Here is a 22,952-nt window from a genome sequence, read left to right as displayed (position 1 = left end):
TGTAGATGTAGATATCCCAATAAATATAAAACATCTAATAAAAAATTATAATAGTGAAATTCTAAATTATAAAGCACGCATTTTTTTCCACACTGGTACAATTTTTTTTTTATCTGTAACATTGCAACAATGAAACTAAAATGTCATTATTTTCGTCACTAATTAATAGACATTTGCAAAATAAACAGATTTTTTAATGAAACAAATTATAACAGAAAATTTTAAAGTAATTAAATTACATTAACTAGTCTTTTAATTAATTATTACACGGTACCTCATTTACCTATAGATATGTATTAACCTTTAGATGGTGTGTATTTCATAAAAGTTTGACGTTTAATTGACAATTCACATTCCTAAAATTTTCTGGTCTATGGTCTCCGCATCGCTTTTTTTATTGTCCTTGTATACTCTGGATTAGGTATATGTAGATTATTAATCTATGACAATTTCGTTAATGCTATTTTTTTTAAAAAACTAAATTAGGATTCTAAATAATTAAATGAAATGTTAAATCGTAGTAAATAAAAACAATGATATTTGTAATTTAATTTAATGAAACTCGAGTGTTAGTTATCGTTCACTTCTGAAAGAAGGGTAAGCAGTTATAAAACAATGACAAACATATTAGTAAAGTTGTTATGACAAAATGTCACTATTGTTTTGTGATTAAAATATATATTGAGTTGTTTTTGAAATCGTGTTTTATTTACTAAATCCTTATTTTTCCATATATCTTACTAATATTATAAATGTGAAAGTTTAAATGAATGGATGGATGTTGGTTTGAATGTATAAAATTATATCTCAAAAACGGCTGCATGAATCTCGCTGAAATTTCGCAGAGATGTAGAACATAGTCTGGAAGAACACATAGACTTATTTTTTTTTAATTCTACGCGGACGGAGTCGCGAGCGACAACTACGAGTAAACGAGTACGAGTTGTCAAAACTGTAGATATAAAACTGCGAGATATTTTCAGAAATTTTATTAACTTTAGTTAGGGTTCAGTTCATCATCATCAGCCTTTGTTATTTGTTATGGTAAGTCGACATAATATTTTCAACCTGTCAGAGTAGGCCGCGGTTGAATAAAAGCCCAGGACGCTGGAAATAGGCGCCACAGGTCTGCAAAGTCTTTCTCTGTGAAACTGTGTAATCTGACATAACCCTCTTATCCCTCCTTCTTAAGGCGTAGTAAAGAAAGGGGGTACCAGTAGAGTTAAAACCGTTACTGCCCATGCGTATTTTCCGATTATTAAAAAAAAATCAATCAATAAGAAATTATTATTAATAATATATAATAGAATATTACAATAATAATTTATAATAGAATATTACATCTTTATTTATAAAGTGTGAGTAACATAACATTCAAATAACAAAATTAATATCTGGAACCTTAAAATGGTAAAGAAAGCGATTACTTTTTGACAAAAAAACCGAGCAACGAATGATACTAAAAAAAGAATTGACACACAAAAACTTTGATCGCGCCACATTTTTATAAAAAAAAAACTTTCAGACTAGAGAACGGCCGACAAGGTTATATTTAATTGATGTTAAAAATGTTAGTAATGTACATACCTATATCATTTAATACCTAACAATACGTAAATTGGAAGTGATTAGATAAATATAATTAAGTTTTACACGGATTAAAACATTGGTCGTATCAGAAAGTTTGTTATTCTACTTTATCTGTGCGTAGAAAGTGACATGTAAGCTAATTATTAAAGGAATGAAAAGATACTTTTAACTTTGTTTTTTCTAAGAAAATGAAATTGATGATTTTCATTTGGTATGACATTGGATTTAAATTTGTGCACAAAATGGCAACCTATACATGCTGCAAATACAAATACAAATACAAATATACTTTATTGTGCACTATCATGGAGTTACAAAAAAGAAAGTACAACAGGATTTTCACAAAAGGCGGTCTTATCGCTAAGCAGCGATCTCTGCCAGACAACCTTTGGGTAGAAATTAAGCTAAGTAAACCAAATCGGTAGGGTGCACACGAACAATGATAAGAAATAAAAATAAAAACAATAGAAACATTAATAATAGAAAATAAAATAATACAATATTTCAGCAATATATAGCCAAATTAGAGCTGCAGATAGTGATCTTTGACATGTTTTTTAAACGATTCAATGCTGCATTAAATTTTTAGTAGCCAATTTGTGTTCGATATTCGTTTATAAGTGGCAAATAAATTTAAACCTTTGTCTGTATTCGACTAGAAGTCTTTATTGTATCTTGCAACCTTGTAATAGAGAACATCTCACAAAAACTGAAACGAATCAATCGCGTTCACTTACTTTATTTCTAGTGCGTTTATTTTTGACTTTTCTATTACAATTGTTAATTGCGTACAAATTCAAGGGCACGATAACTTTACAACGCAATTAGATATAAAACTTAGGTCACAATTTTTTTTTACTTATTTTATCTGCGCTATAACTTTGGGTTAGTGGGAATTTTGAGTTTGACATTGACGTTTTCAAATTATAGTGTGAAATAAGCTTCTAATTTATTTGTCATTCGCTAAAGATGAACGGATACAAGTCACCTGATTTAGTTTTTTGTAAAAAAAAGAAAAACCAGTACCGTTTTTTTTTTGCTGCCAGTGTTCGTGTCTACATTTGTTAAATGTGGACAATCTACAATGTGTATCAAGTGTAAATAGAGAAACGATGCAGTCATAGATATGTATATTGTATTTCTAATGCAATAAATAAATTTGAATTATAAAACGCGGCAACACCGTAACTGCGACCTTAACCTTACACCGTGAACTTGACAGTCCCTCGAGTACTGACAAATAAATGAAAATCGGTTATACTATGGCTCGCTCTAAACTAGCTTAATATTACTGCAGGTAACAAGTCTTAGAGCAGAGATAATGATAAAAAGTGTATATACATATGAGTATCGGTGACTCGTGGCTTAAGCACTTGACTTGCAATCTGCAGATCTTGGGTTCGAATCCCGCCATGTACCAATGTTTTTCGATTTACATATACATATGTACATTTATCCGATGTTCGTACGGTGAAGGAAAACATCATGATGCAACCCACACATATTTGTAAATTCCCTGGCGAAAAAGACGGCGAAGCGGCTCTCCGCCCGTCACGTCCCGTCTCTCGAAATGGTGAAAAGTAGATTGTGGAGGTCCGTGATCTCTGCCTACCCCTTTGGGTCTACAGGCGTAAGTTGTGTTGGAATACATATGTAGATATTTTAAATCTACTAATATTATAAAGAGGAAGGATATTATTTGTTTTAAATAGGCTCAGAGACCATTTTTAAAAATTCTTTCCCTGTTGAGAAGCTATACTATACCAGGATGAATCCCGGCTTTTTTATTCATATATTTATTAAAAAGGCTATTGCATGTTCGCCAAACACGATCAGATCAATAAATGAGCCGTTTATTTTGAAAGTGACCTAACTCCGTTTTTCAATTTTTTGCCGCTTGCCATGGTTACATGTACAACTTCATGTTATTTATCAGTGAAGCACTTCAGATTGCTTATATTCAGAGAAAGTACGATACATTTTTTACACATAAGTTTTCCGAATTAATTGAATAACTGAGCCGTGTAGTTTGAAAGTGGCCCAACTCCACTTATAGTTACATCAAGTTATTGTTTCATGCATCTTAAAACATATAAAAAAATTAAGAAGTGAGAAACACATCATAGCTTACAGTGACATGTGCACCGGGCAAAATAGAAACATTAAAGTAGCTTTAATGTGGTTGAAAATTGTCCAAGCTTTGGATAATAATGTAGAAATTATAGATCATAATTTTTTAATATCAGGACATTCGTTTTTACCAATTGATAGAGATTTTGTCGTGGTAGAAATGGCATTAAAAAAATTATTTACTGTACGTTCCCCAAGATTATTACGAGATTATTAAAAATTGTCGGAAGGGTAATAATTTTATTCTAAATGAAATGAGACAGGAAGATTTTGTATCGACAAAATTATTAGAAGACGCAATTTTTAAAAGAGTAAAAAATTCTGATGGAAAATCAGTAAACTGGTTAAAAATATGTTGGATGCGTTTTATCAGAAATGAACCATATAATATTTTTATAAGACATCCATGAATGAAAATGAAAATTTTAAAGTTCAGAATTTATTACCACGTCGGGGTAGTCTAGTATATTAAATTATGTTGAATGGACTTGGGCACCTTCAAATTTTATAATGAATCTGGCTGTTAATTTTGAAAGTGGCCCAACTCCATTCTTGATAAGAAAACGCACGTTATTTACTTAATAATTGCCACTATTTTAACAGGAACTTTAAATTTAACATCCTTAGATACGCTTAAGCAGTATGACTCCTTAGTATCTTATACGTATATTTTTAAATTCATTGAAACGCAAAACTTTCAATATCTCGATTTGAAGATAAATGGAGTTAGGCCACTTTCAAAATAAGCGGCTCAAATAACAAACAGATAATAAAACCAGAGGAACATACAGTCCAAAAATCGAGTCCCGAAAAATGTCTACATCATGATGATCATTGAATAGAAATCATCATCGCGATGTTAATTAACTTCGGCAAGTAATACAGGGACAGTCAAGACACCTTTGCATGATTTTATATGAAAGCATTAGGTCTGGCTATATTTATAACTATATCATCTCAAGATACTCTATATAAGTACAAGTATACATATCTCTATATATATACAAGATTTTATCATTTTTTGCTCGTCACTAGGAAATTAATCCAAACACTACGAGAAAATTTACTTACTTTACGTGTAAGAATATTTAACACTATTAAATCCAATTTATCATTAGAAATAAGAAAAGATATTTATACGTTTTCATGTATTAGATACTTCTTTTAAATAAAATGATGAACTATGTAATAAGTTTAAAAAAAACAATGCACGTTTTGATAAATTATATTTCGTATTGTACGCTCACAATACAAAAATAAGCGGGAAAATTGTATCTAACTTTTGTTCATGGTTGACAATACGCGTTCGAAATTCAAATGTAAACAGAATGACTACATACTAATCTCACTAACAATGGATTCAATATCTTTTGTTTCTAAACTTTGAAACTACATGACGGACTAGTAATGGAAATCCGCAACGAAACGAAGACATTACGCACTCCACGAATTAACACAGTTATTTAAATTAATAAAACAAATAATTTATTGCAAAAAAAAAATTCGTACACAAAATAAACCTATCAAAAGTTAAAAATTCAAGTCATATGATCTTTTTTCCCAATTACATACTGATAAAAAACTTTATCAAAACAAACATGTGTCATGACAAATCACAAAAACAAATCTAATGCGGAACGAAACGTAAATCAGAATATGTTTTAGTCGCGTTCAGAATGTGTTAGCGACGACGTGTTAATGACCATTCATGGCAGTTGAAGACTTCGACTCACTATAGTTTTATTAAAAAATGGTGTATAAAATCAAACGATTTACAAGACTTTTATAGATATAAGTTCTAGTTCATGGCCAAATTTGACATTGCGGTGTGAACTTTGAATGCACGACGAACTGTCACAATCGGCGCGACCGAGACAAGCCACAAGTGTCAGTTGGCCACCGGTTGGCAATTTATTTGAACGTGTGTTAGTGTTTCCTGCTGGCGCGCAAGCAATTTGCATGGAATCGCATTTATTCAATTAAACATTATCTTGTTACACGCACTGGACTGTGAATGGGGGATGGGTCCACGTACATATACATCGTGCCTTTAACCGCTTATTGACTAAGAAATCAAAGTGTCGACGTCCTTTTTCACATTGTTTTGAGTTACGAACTTTGTTTTTTTTTTCGTGTTAGAGGTGCAAAACCCGTTAACATGAAGGAACATCCGAATAAAGAAGAAACATCTGACGATGAAGCAGGTCTTGGATACCAGAATACATTGGTAAGCCATTTAAGTAACAGTACTTTCTATTTTCTAGAAAAGTTAGTGCTTGCGTTCGTGCAATTCTATTTCGCTTTGTTATGAATCGTGGAAGTATGATTGTGAATTGCAGAAATGTTTTGCAATTTATTACATAAATATATTACCGCGTGTAATAAGTTCTGGAAACTTATTAATGTCTAAATGTATTCTCGTAATATATTATTCTACTATTTTTGAATATTAAGTGATTTTTTACAGAATACTTATAGCAGGAAGTGTGTTTTACAAACACGAGAAATTATATCAACTTAAAAAATACCAATTTTATTGAATTGTTATATGTCGCGTATACAAAGATAATAAAAATAATTGACTAAATTCTAAAACAATATCATTCATTTATTAATTTAAAATTAAACTCTATCTTCCATTCAATGTCATTCATTAGAAATATAAACCTCATTTATTAACTGACCATGGCCTTATACTTGTGAAGAATAACTTTTAATCTATAATCATAAAAATCATTTATTTACATATTTTTATATAACACCTTTATTAAAAAAATAGATAAAAAACTTCCGCAGCCAGAATGAAACCTGATAAATAGATTTAAAAAAACTTAATTTTATACATGATCTAACAATGTAATAATTATTATATCACTAGCTTTTGCCCACGATTTCGTACTTGTGGAATTAAAAAAAAGTTACTTCTTGTCTATGGGTTCTTCCAGACTATGTTCTATATCATTACCAAATTTTATTGAGATCCGTAAAGCCGTTTTAGACATACATAATAAAAACATCCATCCATCCAAGCTTTTACATTTACTATATTACATTACTATATTACATATCATAATTTTATACATAATCTTATATTTATTATGGTAACCCAGGATTGATTTTCACATAATATTACTGACATTTGTATTTGCAAGTTAATTTTTTTCATTAGAGACATTTAAAATGAATAACCACAAGTCTTTAATGATTAAGTCAAGGTTTATGTATAAAATTAGTAAAGAAACATTGCATTATTTAGTGCAGGTTTTACAAACTTTAATGTTATACTGATCCTTTTTAAGTTTCTGCACGGCTTCTTGTCTTTGAATTGATTAGTATTTCAATGTAACAATAATATCTGCAAATTTTAGAAATGCTCTGTATCTCCAAAGTTAAAAATATTTTAAGAAAAAGTCCATTGAAAAATGTCTAAGTACTTTAGGACTATATTATTAATAACTGCGATGGCAGAATAGTTATTTAACTGATATTATGAAAACAACATATTGGATATTTAAAATGATCCTATATATATCTTATATATAAAATTCTTGAGTCATAATATTAGTTACCGATTTCTATAAAATTTTATGTGCATTTTCAGTAGGTCTGAGAATCAGCTACTATCTATTTTTCATACCCCATTAAGTTTTTTTTAATTGCGCGCGAACGGAGTCGCGGGCGACAGCTAGTTTCTATCTAAATATTTAAAACAAAACGATAACAAGAAATATTCATTTAAATTATGAATGAGGAAAAATCTTAAATATCTTTTATTACAATCCAACACACTATTTTAGCTTCTAATTTACAAATGGATTGTTTGAGTAATATTTAAATAGATAGACTACTGATTGAGATAGAAGACTGATGTCTAGTAATAAATAAGATTGAAAAGTGTGTCATACCGTTGGTTTCTGAGACCTAAATCTCTGTATTAAACATATTGTCATCCCTGTCACTGTCTTACAAAAGAGATAGACAGAGATAACAATATGTTTTAAATGGAGATATTGGCCTCAGAAGCCCACTGTTAATGTACCAAGTGGAAAGGCATTGTGTTATTTTTGTACTGATGACTGTCGGATTTCATCAATTGTGTTAATTGTCTTGAACATGTCCCAGCTTCTTCTTATTGTATTGAATGGTTTAAATCAATTCTTAAATAAGACCAGGAAAACTGATATTATTGTTTGAGTCATTGTAACATGATTCAAACTTTAAACAATATTTGTATTCAAAGATTCAAACTTTATGGCTTATGGTAAGCATCAAGGGGACGTCGCATAAACCAAATGGCCATTTAAAATTGACAGTTGCCTATAGATGTGTAAATTAAGTTAAAAGATTGAAACCTACTTTTACGTTTCCATCCTTTACGTTTTATTAAAGGCTGAAAAATGGAATAGGACTAGAATTTGGTTGGTAAGTGCCAGGTGTGTCCCGCCTTCGCATCCCTATATATCCTGCCGATACATAATTGCGTTCTCTGTTCTCGTGTGAAATTACAAGACGACATAAAGTTTGAATATCATTGTACTATCTTGTAGAGTTTATGTAACCATACGAGTTAGAATTTCCCTTCACACTGTTAACTAAGACGTATGTATATAAAAGGAAGAGGGGACAAGACTTAAGTCAGCCGACCTTGATGGCCTGTCAAGATAAATTAATAAAAATCTTTACAGTCTTATTTTTAAAACCTTTGAAGTTAAAATGAGCATTTGTGTTAGTTAACGTTATTTGTAACGTTAAAGATAAAATTACGATTTGAAAAGAAAAAAAAACAAAAAAACCCATCTGCAAGCACTTCCTTTCGATTAAAATATTTTTTATCAAGATCGGACCACCAGGGGCGGAGTTTCGCGGTAACACTCATAAAAAAAACAGTCGAATTGATAACCTCCTTCTTTTTGAATTTGAAATAAAAATAGGGACTTTCCTTTTTAGCCGAAAAAGGAAAGTCACTATTTTTATTTGCTTCATAAATAAAATCCTTATTTGCCGCCAATATTGCATATTTATCTCATCACAGAAGAAATATACTTCTTAATATATATAGTAGTTCAAAAGCACAGTTTTAACGATAGTTTGCGAATGCAGATTTAAATTTCAAAATATCTGCGTCTAAAACTAGTTTTATGTTAATTAGGTCTTTAGATTAATTAACAAACACCTGATAAATGATATTATCTTTGAGTTAAGATTAACGAGAGTAGGTCAGTCTGTCCATTGAAATGTATGACAAATTTCCTTAACATAATATTTGCAGCTATACCTGTAATTACGATAACTAGTCAAAGAAAATGTTGTAAACTGGTATTAGTGTACTTACCTAACATTAAAACTTTAATCCTAGAATTAGCTAATGATTTTATGATAGAAGCCTCGTCTTATGATGTTTATATTTACAATAACAAAATTAAAATTTCAAATAGAATAAAAGGATTGACGATTTATTTTAAAACTAGCTGTCGCCCGTGACACCGTCCGCGCGGAATTAAAAAACTTAATAGAGACTATGATCGACATCTGTGCCAAATTTCATCGAGATCCCTCTTGAGCTGTTCTGGAGATAACTTCAAACATCCATCCATCCATCTATCCATCTATCCATACACTCGCATTTATAATATTAGTAAGACAAGTATACATTTGTAATAAATCTTTGTCAATGTTGGAATCTTTAGCCATGATTAGCATACGCTTTGCTTTGTTGAAAATTACCTGACGTGCTCGTAGTCAGGGTTGGATTTGGGCCATTAAAATAGGCCCTCAACTGTAGGTCTCTGTGCCCTTCCTGTTTTAATGTTTCTGCTATTCCATCTCTGTTAAAATATGTTTAATGAAAATGTATATTTAATATTTGACGTTAATTAAATAATTGCTATCATACTTCTTACTAATATTATAAATGCGAATGTTTAGATGGATGTTTGTTTGAAGTTATCTCCAGAACGGCTCAACGGACCTTGATGAAATTTAGCACAGATGTAGAACATAGTCTGGAAGAACATATAGGCTATTTATTAAGTTTTTTTTTTATAATTCTGCGCAGACGAAGTCGCGGGCGACAGCTAGTATTTAATAACATAGAGTTGCTTTTATACACAAAGGCGCCGGTGTAAAGAATATACTTGGGATTCTGATGCTCCGGTTCAATTATATTATATTCTCAATATGACTGTTATTTTGACAGTGGTAGATCCCGCAACCACAATATTTGTTGGGTCCACGAATGGGCCTCGACCGGTGAAATACCACGACCACACAGAAAAAAGACGTCAAGTAGAAGTAATTCCGCGTTTCTTCTGATGAGTACGGTGCCGGAGGCCTAATTTTATTCCATGTTCCCTTCCCACCCTTTTCTTATAAGGAAAGGATGGGATGAGGAAGTGGATTAGACGTAGGAAGGGACGCATCGGAGAAAAGAGGAATATCATATATCTGTGTATCCCCTCCTCTGTCGATTAAAGATAGGCAACGCATCTGCAATTGCAGATGTCTATGAGCTGCGGTCGCTTTGCTAAACGGATTAAGGTGACCGTTTGCTCGTTTGCCACCTTATGATATATAAAAAAATTGCTTGCAAAACATTTCGCTACGTCTGTAAGAAGAAAAGGTTACGAATCTGTGTTCTAGAATATTCAATAGGGTGACGTATGGCTAAAAAGTAGTAGGTTCTATGCGACAGTTTTATGTTAGTAGATCTAATCACAAAAAAAAGTATTTTATCGCTAACATGACAGAGTGGGAGGGAATTAATAGCTAGAGATAAGAGGATTTTGCTAAGTCTGAACATTTTATGCGATAATAGAGTGGAATCAGTGTAAGCTTTACCTACGAGTATATCTTACTAATATTATAAACGTGAATGTTTGGATGGACGTTTGTTTGTTTGAAGGTATCTCCAGAACGGCTTAACGGATCTCGATGAAATTTGGTATAGTTGTAGATGATAGTGTGGAAGAACACATAGGCTACTTATTATGTTCTTTTTTAATTCCACGCCGACGGAGTCGCGGGCGATTGCTAATAGTTTTTAAATTGGAAATAATTTTGATATAAATTAAATACAGTACATAGTTTCTTGAATTGAGTTGATTATTATTTAAAATGTAATTAACCATCTGACACAAAATAATCACAGGTGGGCACAGTTAATCGAAAAGTTAACTTCGTTAATCGTTAATTCGTTAATTAAAAATTTAACTTCGTTAATCGTTAAAGCGTTAAATTCTCCAAAATTTAACGCAAGTTAAAGTTAATCGTTAACAGTTAACCATACCAAAATTATACATACTAATTTCACACTTATGTGGCGGCACTTTTTTAAAATAGTAATTTGACTATACATTTATAGAATGTACACATAAGTTTTAGAGACAAGTAGGAATGCATTATAGTATATTTCATTACGAGTGCGGAAAGCCTGTCATTTCAAAGAGTTCCGACAAATGTGTACCCGAGCCGAGGCGCAGCCGAAGGTGAGGGTTGACAGTTGGAACAAGTTGTAATGACAGTTTCACACGTGTACTAAACAAATATTTTTGATACGCGAAAAAATGAAGCAATTTATAGTATAATAAAACTCAACTAACTAAAATGTTTGGAAAATGGCGCCAACCGTAAAAGAATACGAACAGAGATTTTTTTGTTTTCTTCACCCATTCTGGGTAGGCAAAGGGAACTATGCCCAAACAGCCAAGTCTTCAGTAGATTATTTTTATTGATATGAAATTAAATTTAATGAGATGAAATAAAATGAAACCTAACCTAATTCATTGAATCAAATCATTAAATCTGATATTGTAACAAATTAGGAGCTTCTTTTTAGAAATATTTGCATGAAACATAAAACTTCAATGATTTTTTTTTGTAAAAACTTCGTGGTGGTTTTTCTTTTTAACAGACATTATTTTGAGAGTTAGGAAAGAGAACGCACGAGTTTGGAAAAGCTAAAGAAAAAGCACGAGTGAAAAAGTGTTTTAATACAGTTGTTCAAAAAGTGGCGTATTGCAGGGACGAAGAGCGTTTGGAATGTGGGCTATTGCATACTCGTGCTTTTATATACTCGTAATGAAATATACTATTTCGAACCTTCTTTTGAATTTGTCCTGTTGGTCACGTCTTTCCCGGACGCTTTGATGCATCACACTTGCACGCAAACTTCACATATATCAATTATCAACTCGGTCGTTCACTATTCGAGTCGCCGACAGTCGCCCAACATAGCTGAACTTACGAGCGTGATTTAAACAAAATGACAGCACGTCTCCAAGTTTCTAATTTAACGATTAACGGACTTTTATTAACGGAAGTTGAGTTTAACGGAAGTTAACAAAAGCGTTAACACTTTTTGAAGTTAACTTAAAAGTTAATCCGTTAAGCAAAATGTTAACTTCGTTAATTAACGATTAACGGATTAACGAGTTAATGCCCAGCTCTGAAAATAATCTAATACTTAATTAACTCTCTATTATTTAAATGACCGTATTTAGAAGGAAGTGATAACACTCAATTAAACGGTAAAGTAACTTTTGGGAAACATATTAATTGACTTCAACTCATCAATGTATACATCTATGCTTGTATATTGTTTATTAACAAGATGTTTTATTAAACAGAACAAGTAGATAATTAAAATAACCAACGTCCACTGGTGGTAACCAGATATTACCCACCGGTAATAAACATAACTAGGAATGGTAATAAATAATTACTAGTATACGGGGAACGCAGGATGTTGTCAAAATTGTAAATACCATCTGGAACTATGAGTAGGGAAATTTTACTCCGGAACAAATATAGTTCGTTCTTGGACTATTTAATTGTAAAAAATATAACTGATTCTTTCGTCTTTACTTTCCCAAACAAAATTAATGATAATCACTTTACGTATATAACAGAAGACAAACAAACAAATGCACATCTATATATATAAAAGAAAGTTGTGTTAGTTACACCATTTATAACTCAAGAACGGCTGAATCGATTTGACTGAAAATTGGTGGGCAGGCAGCTTAGAACCAGGAATAGGACATAGGATAATTTTTACCCCGTTTTCTTTTTTTTTTTTTATTCTGCGCGGACGGAGTCGCGGGAAAAAGCTAGTAATGTATATTTATATAATTCATACTTCTTTATACAATTTTATCGACATAATAGACTCAATAATATTTCAACATCTTACATTATGCATCTAAGGAAAAAAAAAACGAAAAAAAATTAAAATCGTAGTGGGACAATACCAGCCGCAAATGCATACAGAACCGCAATTCTTCAAATTTAGAAATCAATTCTAACCACTTTGATGACTCCATTGTTTTCTCTGTCCTTCATTTTGATTTTTAATAGATCTATTGTATATTCAATATTATATCAAACGTCTAGCCTTGAGATTTCTATCATAGTGCCTAGGTAGAAAGTACAATGACCTTAGGCTACAAACTCGAAGTGTACGATATTCTACTGAGATCAGTATGATAACAGTTTAACATTAAGTTTGTTGAGATAATATTTGTTTATGTCAATCAAAGTTGACATCATGAAAGTAAATTATAAAACACAGCGAAGTTCGTTCTGATTTGATAAAAGTAAAGAAACAATTGGATCTAATGTCAGACGGTCCCTCACAATCAGTAATCAAAAAGGTTTAGGATACGTTTCTTTCTGTGCGTCTCCTCCTTCGATTAAAGGTAGGCAACGTATCTGCAATTGTGGACGTTTATGAGCAGCTTCGCCATTTCGACGAATTCAGTTGACTGCTGCTGCTGCGTCGTTTAATGTAAAAAAAACGTTATAGGTTATTTTACAAAAAAAAAAATGTGTCTTGAACAGCGAGTACATGTCGAAAACAAATGAAAACTACATGCACACAATTTGTCGCTACGTATTGATTTCGACTCATCAGAAATTTCGCCTACGTCTTTTGTTGAAATGTTTATCTTACTAATATTATAAACTAGCTTTTACCCGCGACTCCGTCCGCGCGGAATAAAAAATAGAAAACGGGGTAAAAATTATCCTATGTCCGTTTTCTGGTTCTAAGCTACCTGCCCACCAATTTTCAGTCAAATCGATTCAGCCGTTCTTGAGTTATAAATAGTGTAACTAACACGACTTTCTTTTATATATATAGATGTGAATGTTTGGATGGATGTATGTTTGTTTGAAGGTATCTTCAGAACGGCTGCATGCATCTCGCTGATTTGGCATAGATGTAGAACACATAAGCTACCAATTAACTATGTTTTTTAATTCCGCGCGGATAGAGTCGCGGGTTACAGCTAGTAATTCCTAAAATCGCCCTTAAATGTAAAAGCTACTAAAATTTTAATATGTAATAATTTAAATGTCACAAGTTGTATTGCATAAATGTATTATCAATTTTTATCAGTGACGCAAAGCACATGACCGCTATCTAAGAAGGAATTCGGCGTTAGATTACAGCTGTTCTTATCAGATTATCTGCAGCTATCGAAAGTCAATGTCGCACGCCTTGACACTAACATTTCCTTTACACTTACCGTCGGTTTCTAATGTCGAAATTTTATATAAAATATATCGTCATCCCTGTCACTTATCTTTCACAAAACAGAGATAACATGTTTTAAAGGGGGTTTTTGGTCTCAGAAACCCACGGCTAGTGTTTGTTAAGGAAAATTTTCACATTTGTATTTTGAAGGTTAACATTAGTAATTGATCAGATCACATTACCGTTTCATATTCTATAATCTATGGTGCCATTACAGTAAATTATTTAACCGAGAAGAAAAATCTAAAACTAATTTTTTACATTTAAAAATTATGCGCGTGTGTAGAATACCAAGCGAAAACGCAGGCACAAGCTAGTTCTAGGCCCTTTTTCCACTTATAATTCATAATACCTATTCCCTTGGTAGTGGAAAAAGGTTCTTATTCGGTGAAATTTTCTTACGATTTTTGTCATAATCTTGGTTGTAAATTTTCCGACTTGCAGACAGATAACACGTTCCTAAGTACGAAATCATCCTGAATAAATTTATTGCCACTCAATAAAATAAAGTAATAATCCATTTACAATAATTTCTCTATGTCCGCGCATAACGCTCTATAATTTATGAGGACCATAAACGTATTAAACGAGTTACGTAATACGCAAGTATTTGTCATTAGAGTGACTAATACTATGAGAATAAATAAGTCTAGCTTGATTGATAATAATTGGACGTCAGATGCCCTTTTTTCTAGACTAGAATAATAGCAAGGATCTGCCTAGGTATTCTAATTGTGGGACAAAAAATAAATCTGAAGGATCTTTAATTATTTTTACGTGAATTTCCTCTAGCTAAATGTAGCTGCAAGGATGAGGCGGGGAGGGTTATAAAGGATCTCCAAGTCTTTTGGATCAAAGTGGAGTGAGACCGGTGGAGACTCTTTTTGTCCTTGGTCAAATCTATGGCATCTGCTTATCCTTATGGCTTACAACCGTAAGTGGGCTAAAGACACACAGTACTGAGAATTTATTTTACATAACAATCTCCTATAATAAATAAGCTTGTCAATTAGTATATAACAGCCAATTACAATACAAAACAATGTAATGTCGTTATATTAAATTAGTTCCATCAAGTAAATTATGTAAAGTAAAACCGATCGATTTTCTATACCATGTTTAATGCTAGTAAAACTCCTAATAGGGGTTCATTTAAAGTCGTACAACTAGGAAACCGGTATGAATGGTTTAATTTAAATTTTAATGTGATAAACACTGGTCCCCAATGTTAAATAATCTAATATATAAAATTCTCGTGTCACAGTTTTCGTCACCGTACTCCTCCGAAACGGCTTGACCGATTCTCATGAAATTTTGTCAGCATATTCAGTAGGTCTGAGAATCGGACAACATCTATTTTTCATATCCCTATTAAGTTTTTTTTAACTGCGCGCGGACGAAGTCGCGGGCGATAGCTAGTTTTATATAATAATATAATTATATAGTAACAGGGAAAGGACAATAGAAACGTGTATAATGTATATACCAGGATCATGTTTACTTTTAAATCAATAATCTCTACCTACCCTTTTGGATATGGTCATTCGTTAATTTTAGATATATAGTCGAACTACTGGATTAGTGAGACACCTAAATAAGCGAGAGTCATTGTTCAGTCCCGACGAAAGATATCCATAAGCGGGAAATATAGGTTAGACCAGTGTTTCCCAACCTTTTTGGATCCATGTCCCATTTTTCAGGATGAACATGACTATTGCCCTCTTATAAATTTTGTTTAGAAATAAATTTCTCTCGAGGCCTAAATTTACAATGTTAAAGAAATAATTAAATACTACTTTTGGCTGACTAGATCAATTTTATATAAAACTAGCTGTCGCCCACGACTCCGTCCGCGAGCAGTTAAAAATGGGGGGGGGGGGTATGAAAAATAGATGTTGGCCGATTCTCATACATTCCGGATAAGCACAAAAAATTTCATCAAAATCGGTCAAGCCGTTTCGGAGGAGTATGGCAACGAAAACTGTGACACGAGAATTTTATATATTAGATTTTTAAACACGAAAACATATACGAGTATAAATAGTTTAAATGCAACGGATTTTTATTTTTATGTACTTTTTAGCACTGGCTATCATTGTAAGGATGTAGCCTTAAGTTTTTAAATCTTCGAATTGCCCCTCTCTAAATCCAAATGTACCCCAGATGGGGCGTTAAAATATCACGATCCTTTAGACTCTCGCTTATACAGGTTTGACTGTTTTGTTGTGTGATAATGACGGTAATCTATGAAGTAATTGAGACTAGAGTACTATAATGTGTACCACTTATCTACTAATATTACAACAAGTACATAATATTTAACCAAACGTCCTCCAAATATTACTTAACATTATACTTATCACTCTTACAAAATCTAACCGTAGTATTCTACTGTCGTGACATTTGTATTAATGCTTATTGTTGTCTCTATTTCGTCAAACATAATGTAAGGGATGGCAATTTGTATATATACAAGTTTTAGTGCGGTGGAGTTTTACTATAATGTTTTGACTTTACAAACATTTAGCACAATCAATAATTTAAACAAGTTGGCAGTAGATCTTCATGTCTCGTTACAATTTTATACTAAGTTACATGAATACTTGTTGTGCTTAAGGAACTATAGTATGGTAGATTTAAGACCACCGTATCATATGAGAAAAACTTAGTCCAGATGTACGAAATCTTATTAATATTATAAATGCGAATGTTTTGATGAATTGTAAAAGGTATATGCCGAACTCGATGAAATTTGGAATAGATGTAAAACATAGAATGAAGGAATACATAGGCTACTAATTTATTCTTTAAATCTGCGTGGACGGACTCGCGGGCGACGGCTAGTGTACAAAATAAAATCGAACATAACATTTTTTAAAGAATATTTCTCTTCGGACAAGACCTAAATAATTGTATTTTATCAATAAAAAATATAAATAATATAGTCAAAAAAAATACTTCAATTTCAGTTAACGTCGAATTACGTACGGTTTTGTTTAATAATTTCTCTCAACCGATATACGATCTGTGTTCAACAAACAATCACAATTGCGCAATTCAGACGTCGACCTGCGATAACCGTATTACGCAACCGTAGAAAATTATACGTGCAATCACATTCCTGTGAAGAAACAAGATTAACTTCGATTAAGGATTGATGCTTGTTAACTATCTGTAAGGTAGTTTACCTAACGGCCGAGTGGCTGAAGCCGAAGACTGTCCCAGGTATTGCTGAAATTATGACGTAGAGGGTCTCCAGGCTGAAGTGACGCTTGACAACGTAAGGTTGAGGTTCTTATTGTCAGCAAGACTCAGGTCAATGCCCCACACTAGTTAGTTAAAATCATGTTTGATATAAAAGACTCGAGGTTTCTACGAATTTGCGCTTAGATTATTTTTTCTCGTAGTGTTAATAAAAAAGAACCGCCTAAGAACTTTAAACAATAGCGTTTTGCGCGGTAGCTTATCTCATGCCTGGTATTATGCGTTCGCTAGATTAAAGTGCACGATTGTTTTTTTCTTGTAAATTCATCAATATTAATTTGACTTAAAATATAGGTGAATGTATTTGATTTTGGAGCTTTCGACTCTAATTTAATTTAAACTTTTACAGTGTTAGTCAATGCATACTTTCATTCAACTCTAAAAATCAACTCTTACATCTTACGTATCAAAATCATTCAAGAATCGCAAACACATTACCGGGTAATCATATCAATATATAAACAGGAAATGACAGTATGTCCGCGTGCGTGAGAAGTCGTTATCAGCTGATTCACAATAATAAATGTTTATATTTATTTAATACGGCAGTAGTATGGGTTGAAAGCAGATTACATTTATTTTGAAACATCAATAAATCTCCTTTCTTTGTACAAAAATACATAATATTAAGAAGACAAAAACAAAGAAAAGAGCTTGATATTCTTTCAGATGTGAACGGTTAATTACTTTAATCATGTTGAAGGTTAATATAAATATGTGTGATTTAATATATTCGGCTTAAAACATGCACTCTTATCTAGCGTGCGTAGTTTACAAAGTAAACATGTGACGTTAAATACAATATTCGCGGTCTGGGATTAGTCGTTTTGGATTAACTTCGTAAGACTTGAGTTTCGTGTTGCGGTTAAACTATGAAGTGGCATTTTACATAATTCCCACATAAACCATGTAACTCGGAAAACCATATTTCCTTTAATGTCAAGGGATGGTTTATCCATTGAAACAAAATATGTATATATGTGTGTGTGTGTGTGCTTAGTTTGAACACAAATAGTACAGTTTACAACTACACTATTTTATATTGTTTTCTCTCATTTCTTACAATGAAAATGTGATGACAACATGTTTTTGTACAAATTTCACAGCACTAGAATCACCGTTATCTTAGAAAAAACAACGATATCTGACATTTGAATAAAAAATATCCATCCATATTGGAACGAAGTTCCTTATCGCGCGTTGTGAAAGGGGGCTAGACGGAAAAAATTCTTACGAAAAGTTGTCACGACACTTTTTGCTATAGTAAGTATGTTAACGACGAATGAGCGCTACTTCACCATGGCAACGACGTGACAATATATAACGAAAATTCGTAGAAATAAAATGTACTTCTTGTGAAGACTTAAGTTTTTTACTAATAGAATAAACATTGGTTCCTTCACTAATTAATCGAAAGGAACTTCGTTCCATCCGGGTGTCCCTTGACACCTCTCAAGTTTTTTTTTATATCAAAAGATGACGAGCAAACAGCTGCCTAAATTCGACGAAATAACAAAGCGAGCGCTGCCACTAAACATCCGCAATTTCAGATGCGTTGTCTATCTCTAATCAACGGAGGAGGGAGCGCAGAGAAAGTGAATATTTCTCATTCTTATGCTTTCCCTCTTCCTTCAAATCCACTTCCCCTTTTCATCATTTCCTTATAAGCAAAAGAGGGGAAGGGTAAGAGTACTAAAATTAAGCCTTCATATTTGTTAGAAGGTATCTTCAGAACGACTCCATGAATCTCATTTGGTATTGATGTAGAGCACAATTTGGAACAACACATGCTTCTAGAAATGTGTAACGGTTCCGTGGTTAACGCTTAGTTAATTACTCGATAACTCAACAATGATTTTTATAGACATCTTTTTAAAAGCCATAGATATAGAACATAGTATCGAGTACCAAATGAGATACTTTCCAATTTTTTTTAATTCTGCGCAGACGAAGTCGCGAGCAAATTCTAGTAACATTATAAAAAGGAAAGATTTGTGTTTTTGTATATAACGGATAAACTCAAAAACTACTGGACCGATTTCAAAATTGTCGCCATTAGAAAACTACATTATGAATCAGTAACATAGGCTATTTTAATTATTTATAATTCTCCGCGTACGAAGTCACGGGGAAAAAGTAGTGTACCAATAATGTCACAAAACTCTGTGTTATGTTTTTTAGAAGCATCAAATCGAATAAATCTTTAGGCAATTAACGAAATGTCTATTTGTTGTGAACTGGTTGCAGCATCTTTATTTAGTGCATACAATGCTATGTATATACATTTGTTATGTATATGTCAATATGTACATAACTCTCTCGGATGTCTGATACCTCAGTAATTATATATTTTTATCTTACGTATGAAAATTAGTTTCTTACAGTACTGCAATGTAGGCGCTTGCCTGTGAGAAATATATACATTTTTATATGTAAAAGTTATAAAATATATTTGTGATTTTGTCTGTGGTTTGATAATTTAAAGATTTTTATCAAGTGCTTAACAAGTCTTAATTTATCTTTATGTGATTTTTAAACTGTAAGTAACATTTAAAAAAATTAATCCTCATCCGAAACAATATTACAGAAGTAACAACAGTAAGCAAATTAGGACTTCAGTGGGACCTAGCATGAATAATTGTGACAATCGCTTTCGTACCATCATTGTCAATTGTGTCAAAATTAGTATAAAATTTATGTACTTAAGCTCGATGACAATGACTGTCGCAAATATTCATGATTGCGCTCCAAAAACTTATTTACAAAAGAAAATTTTTAAACTTTTATCTATAGCCAGTACTTATAATATTATGACTAGATTTAAAACCCCTCTTCTAGAAACAAGAAATAGCTAATACGTGCAAAATTAGAAAGGTCACCGCGTAAACATCTTATTGCGAAATTTCGCTAGATAAGTACAAATATTATTACTGTTCTACATAATAATTGAATTATTTAATATACTTTTTCCTAAAATTTAAACAATGTAAAAAATAATATTTATATTTATGTTCCTGTTTCATTATCTTACTAATATTATAAATGCGAAAGTTTAGATGGATGTTTGTTTGAAGTTATCTCCGGAACAGCTCAACTGATCTTGATGAAATTTGGCACAGATGTAAAACATAGTCTGGAAGAACATATAGGCTACTTATTATTTTTTTTTTAATTACGCACAGACGACAGCTAATTAAGTCATATATTTTATGGAATACTCGTTTTGACCTTGGGATTTCTATATAACTTTCAAATCTAAACATATAGAAGTCATCAGCGACTTGAAGCCATATGGCTATGTTTATCTACCTTCCAAGAAGCTGACATAATAAAGAATTGTGTCAGTGCATTGGGGAGAGATGACGCGTGTCCACTGTAACACACGACACGATGACAAATGCGGAAATTGAGTTAAAAAAAATTATTTACATTTTTTAATTGTTGCCTGAGACGATATTCCATCAATCTGTTTTAATTTTTGTATTTAAATGTTACGCATAAAACAAAGGTTGCGATTTAATTTTTTTTCTCATAAAATATTTAAAAAAATGGCTGTCATTTTAATTAATTTGATAAAATCGAAATGATGCTTAAAACTAAATCGATACTTACTTTATAAAAATAGTCTCTTCCTTTAGATTATCTGTTACATCTTAACGTATATGTAGGAAACAATGAATTTGTTCAAGGAGGCGTGAAACAATAAATCAAATACAAACTGCAAGGCAACTTTATAATTATTATACTCACAAGGGACGCGTAGAACAATATCTCAACGTAGAAACTGCACGATTTGTATAAAACTTTGTTAACGTAAGTTTCCACCGGAGAAACATATTGTTTGGGTAGTGGAAATACGTTCATCATCTCCATGACCTTGTCTCATGTAGCATCAGGTTTCCGTCCTCCAAATCAATCTGTCTGCTGTCAACTTTGTCACCCCCTTCTTGATCATGTCACCTTTCACGCGATCCAATCATCTCTTCCTAGGTCTACTTCTACCGGTGTACCTCCACAGTCATACTTAACGTTCTCTTTGCCACATGCGATTCTTCCCTCCTCATAACATGTCCATACCACGATAACCTTTTACTTCTCAAATTTTCTACTACCGGTGCTATTACGTTGTAATAGAAATTTTATTGGGGTTTATGGCGCCGTAAAGTACTGGAATGGCGGCCACGTACAGGTCGACGCAGTGTGGGCAGGCCTCCCGCACGATGAACCGATGATCTGGTCAAGGTTGCGGGAATATCCTGGATGCAGGTTGTACAGGACCGATCATTGCGGCGATCTTTGGGGGAGGCCTATGCCCAGCAGTGGGCGTTACGACGCCGAATGGACGGATAGATGGATGATTAATTTTATTCGTATTAGAATCTAACTCTGTCCTCTATATGTCTGTTAAATAGTTAACTTTTTTAAATAAATCAGTTTTTTTTGTGTGTTAAATTTAGATTTCGAGAATCTAGATTTTTACTAATATTAAAAAGAGGTTAGGTTTTATTGTTTGCGTTCGAGAAAAAATCTTTCACTGTTAATAAACTACACTATCCCCGGCTGCTATAGGTTAAATTTATTACTAGATATTTTTTAAATTACTGCTATTTTTAATATAAATGATAATTAAAATGTTTTTTTAAATGTATTTTTATAAATAACTTAAAAAGTAGATCAAATCGTTAAGAATCAATTGGGTCGAGTGGTCAATAACAGCTGATATCTGCAATTAATTTTATTATTTATACATATGTCTTTAATATACAATCGTTTTATCTTAAGTTGTTTGTTGTTTATACATAGAGTGGGTCGTTGATACGTGGTCTAATAAATTATAGGTTCAGAATATAAACACAATCGTGCCAGTGGCCTGGACCATGCATAGGAGAAACAGAGGGATTTAGTGGGTATGCTTCCCATCCGGAAGGGAACCCTACATTACTATTGCGTGGAGTATGCATAAAGCATTCCTCTCTGGAAAAAAAGGTTCAGAATATAAAAGTAGTTATATTTTTATACTGAACTTTTCTTTTATTTTTTCAGAAAAAATCTTTTTTTTTTTTCAAAATGTGATGTCAAAAAACTAGACCAATTAATTTAAATTTCAAAGCCAAATAAACTATTTTAACTGATTGCAATTCCATAGCCATCTCTTTCCATTGATGATTTAGGGTCCTTTCACACAGACCGGGGCGAAGAGCAGAGTAGGTAGACTTTTATAGCACATAAAAATTTATCAACAGCAAGTTTACCAAAACTTGAAAAATAAAAATGAACCATGTTTCAATAGTATAAAGCTCAATTTTATTCGCGATGGCATCTAGTAATAAATATAGCCTATGTCAACCGGGGATAATGTAGCTTCCCAACAGTGAAAAAAAAATCAAATCGATTCATTAGCTTCGGAGTTTAGCCAATACAATCAAATCTTTTT

General features: G+C 32.3%; 1 protein-coding gene across 1 annotated transcript in view; it reads left to right on the top strand.

Annotated features, from left to right (window-relative positions):
- Positions 1-5,481: 5,481 nt before the first annotated feature.
- The window catches only part of LOC106707734 (chloride channel protein 2), a 50,647-nt gene continuing 33,176 nt past the window's right edge, over positions 5,482-22,952 (top strand). The window contains exon 1 of the mRNA XM_045683816.1: positions 5,482-5,947. Coding sequence (XP_045539772.1) covers positions 5,879-5,947 — 69 coding nt within the window. The 5' untranslated portion in view covers positions 5,482-5,878. The remainder of the gene's footprint in view (positions 5,948-22,952) is intronic.

This window comes from Papilio machaon, chromosome 23, assembly GCF_912999745.1.
Source record: "Papilio machaon chromosome 23, ilPapMach1.1, whole genome shotgun sequence".
NCBI lineage: Eukaryota > Metazoa > Arthropoda > Insecta > Lepidoptera > Papilionidae > Papilio > Papilio machaon.
This window is presented reverse-complemented; position numbering and strand designations above follow the sequence as displayed.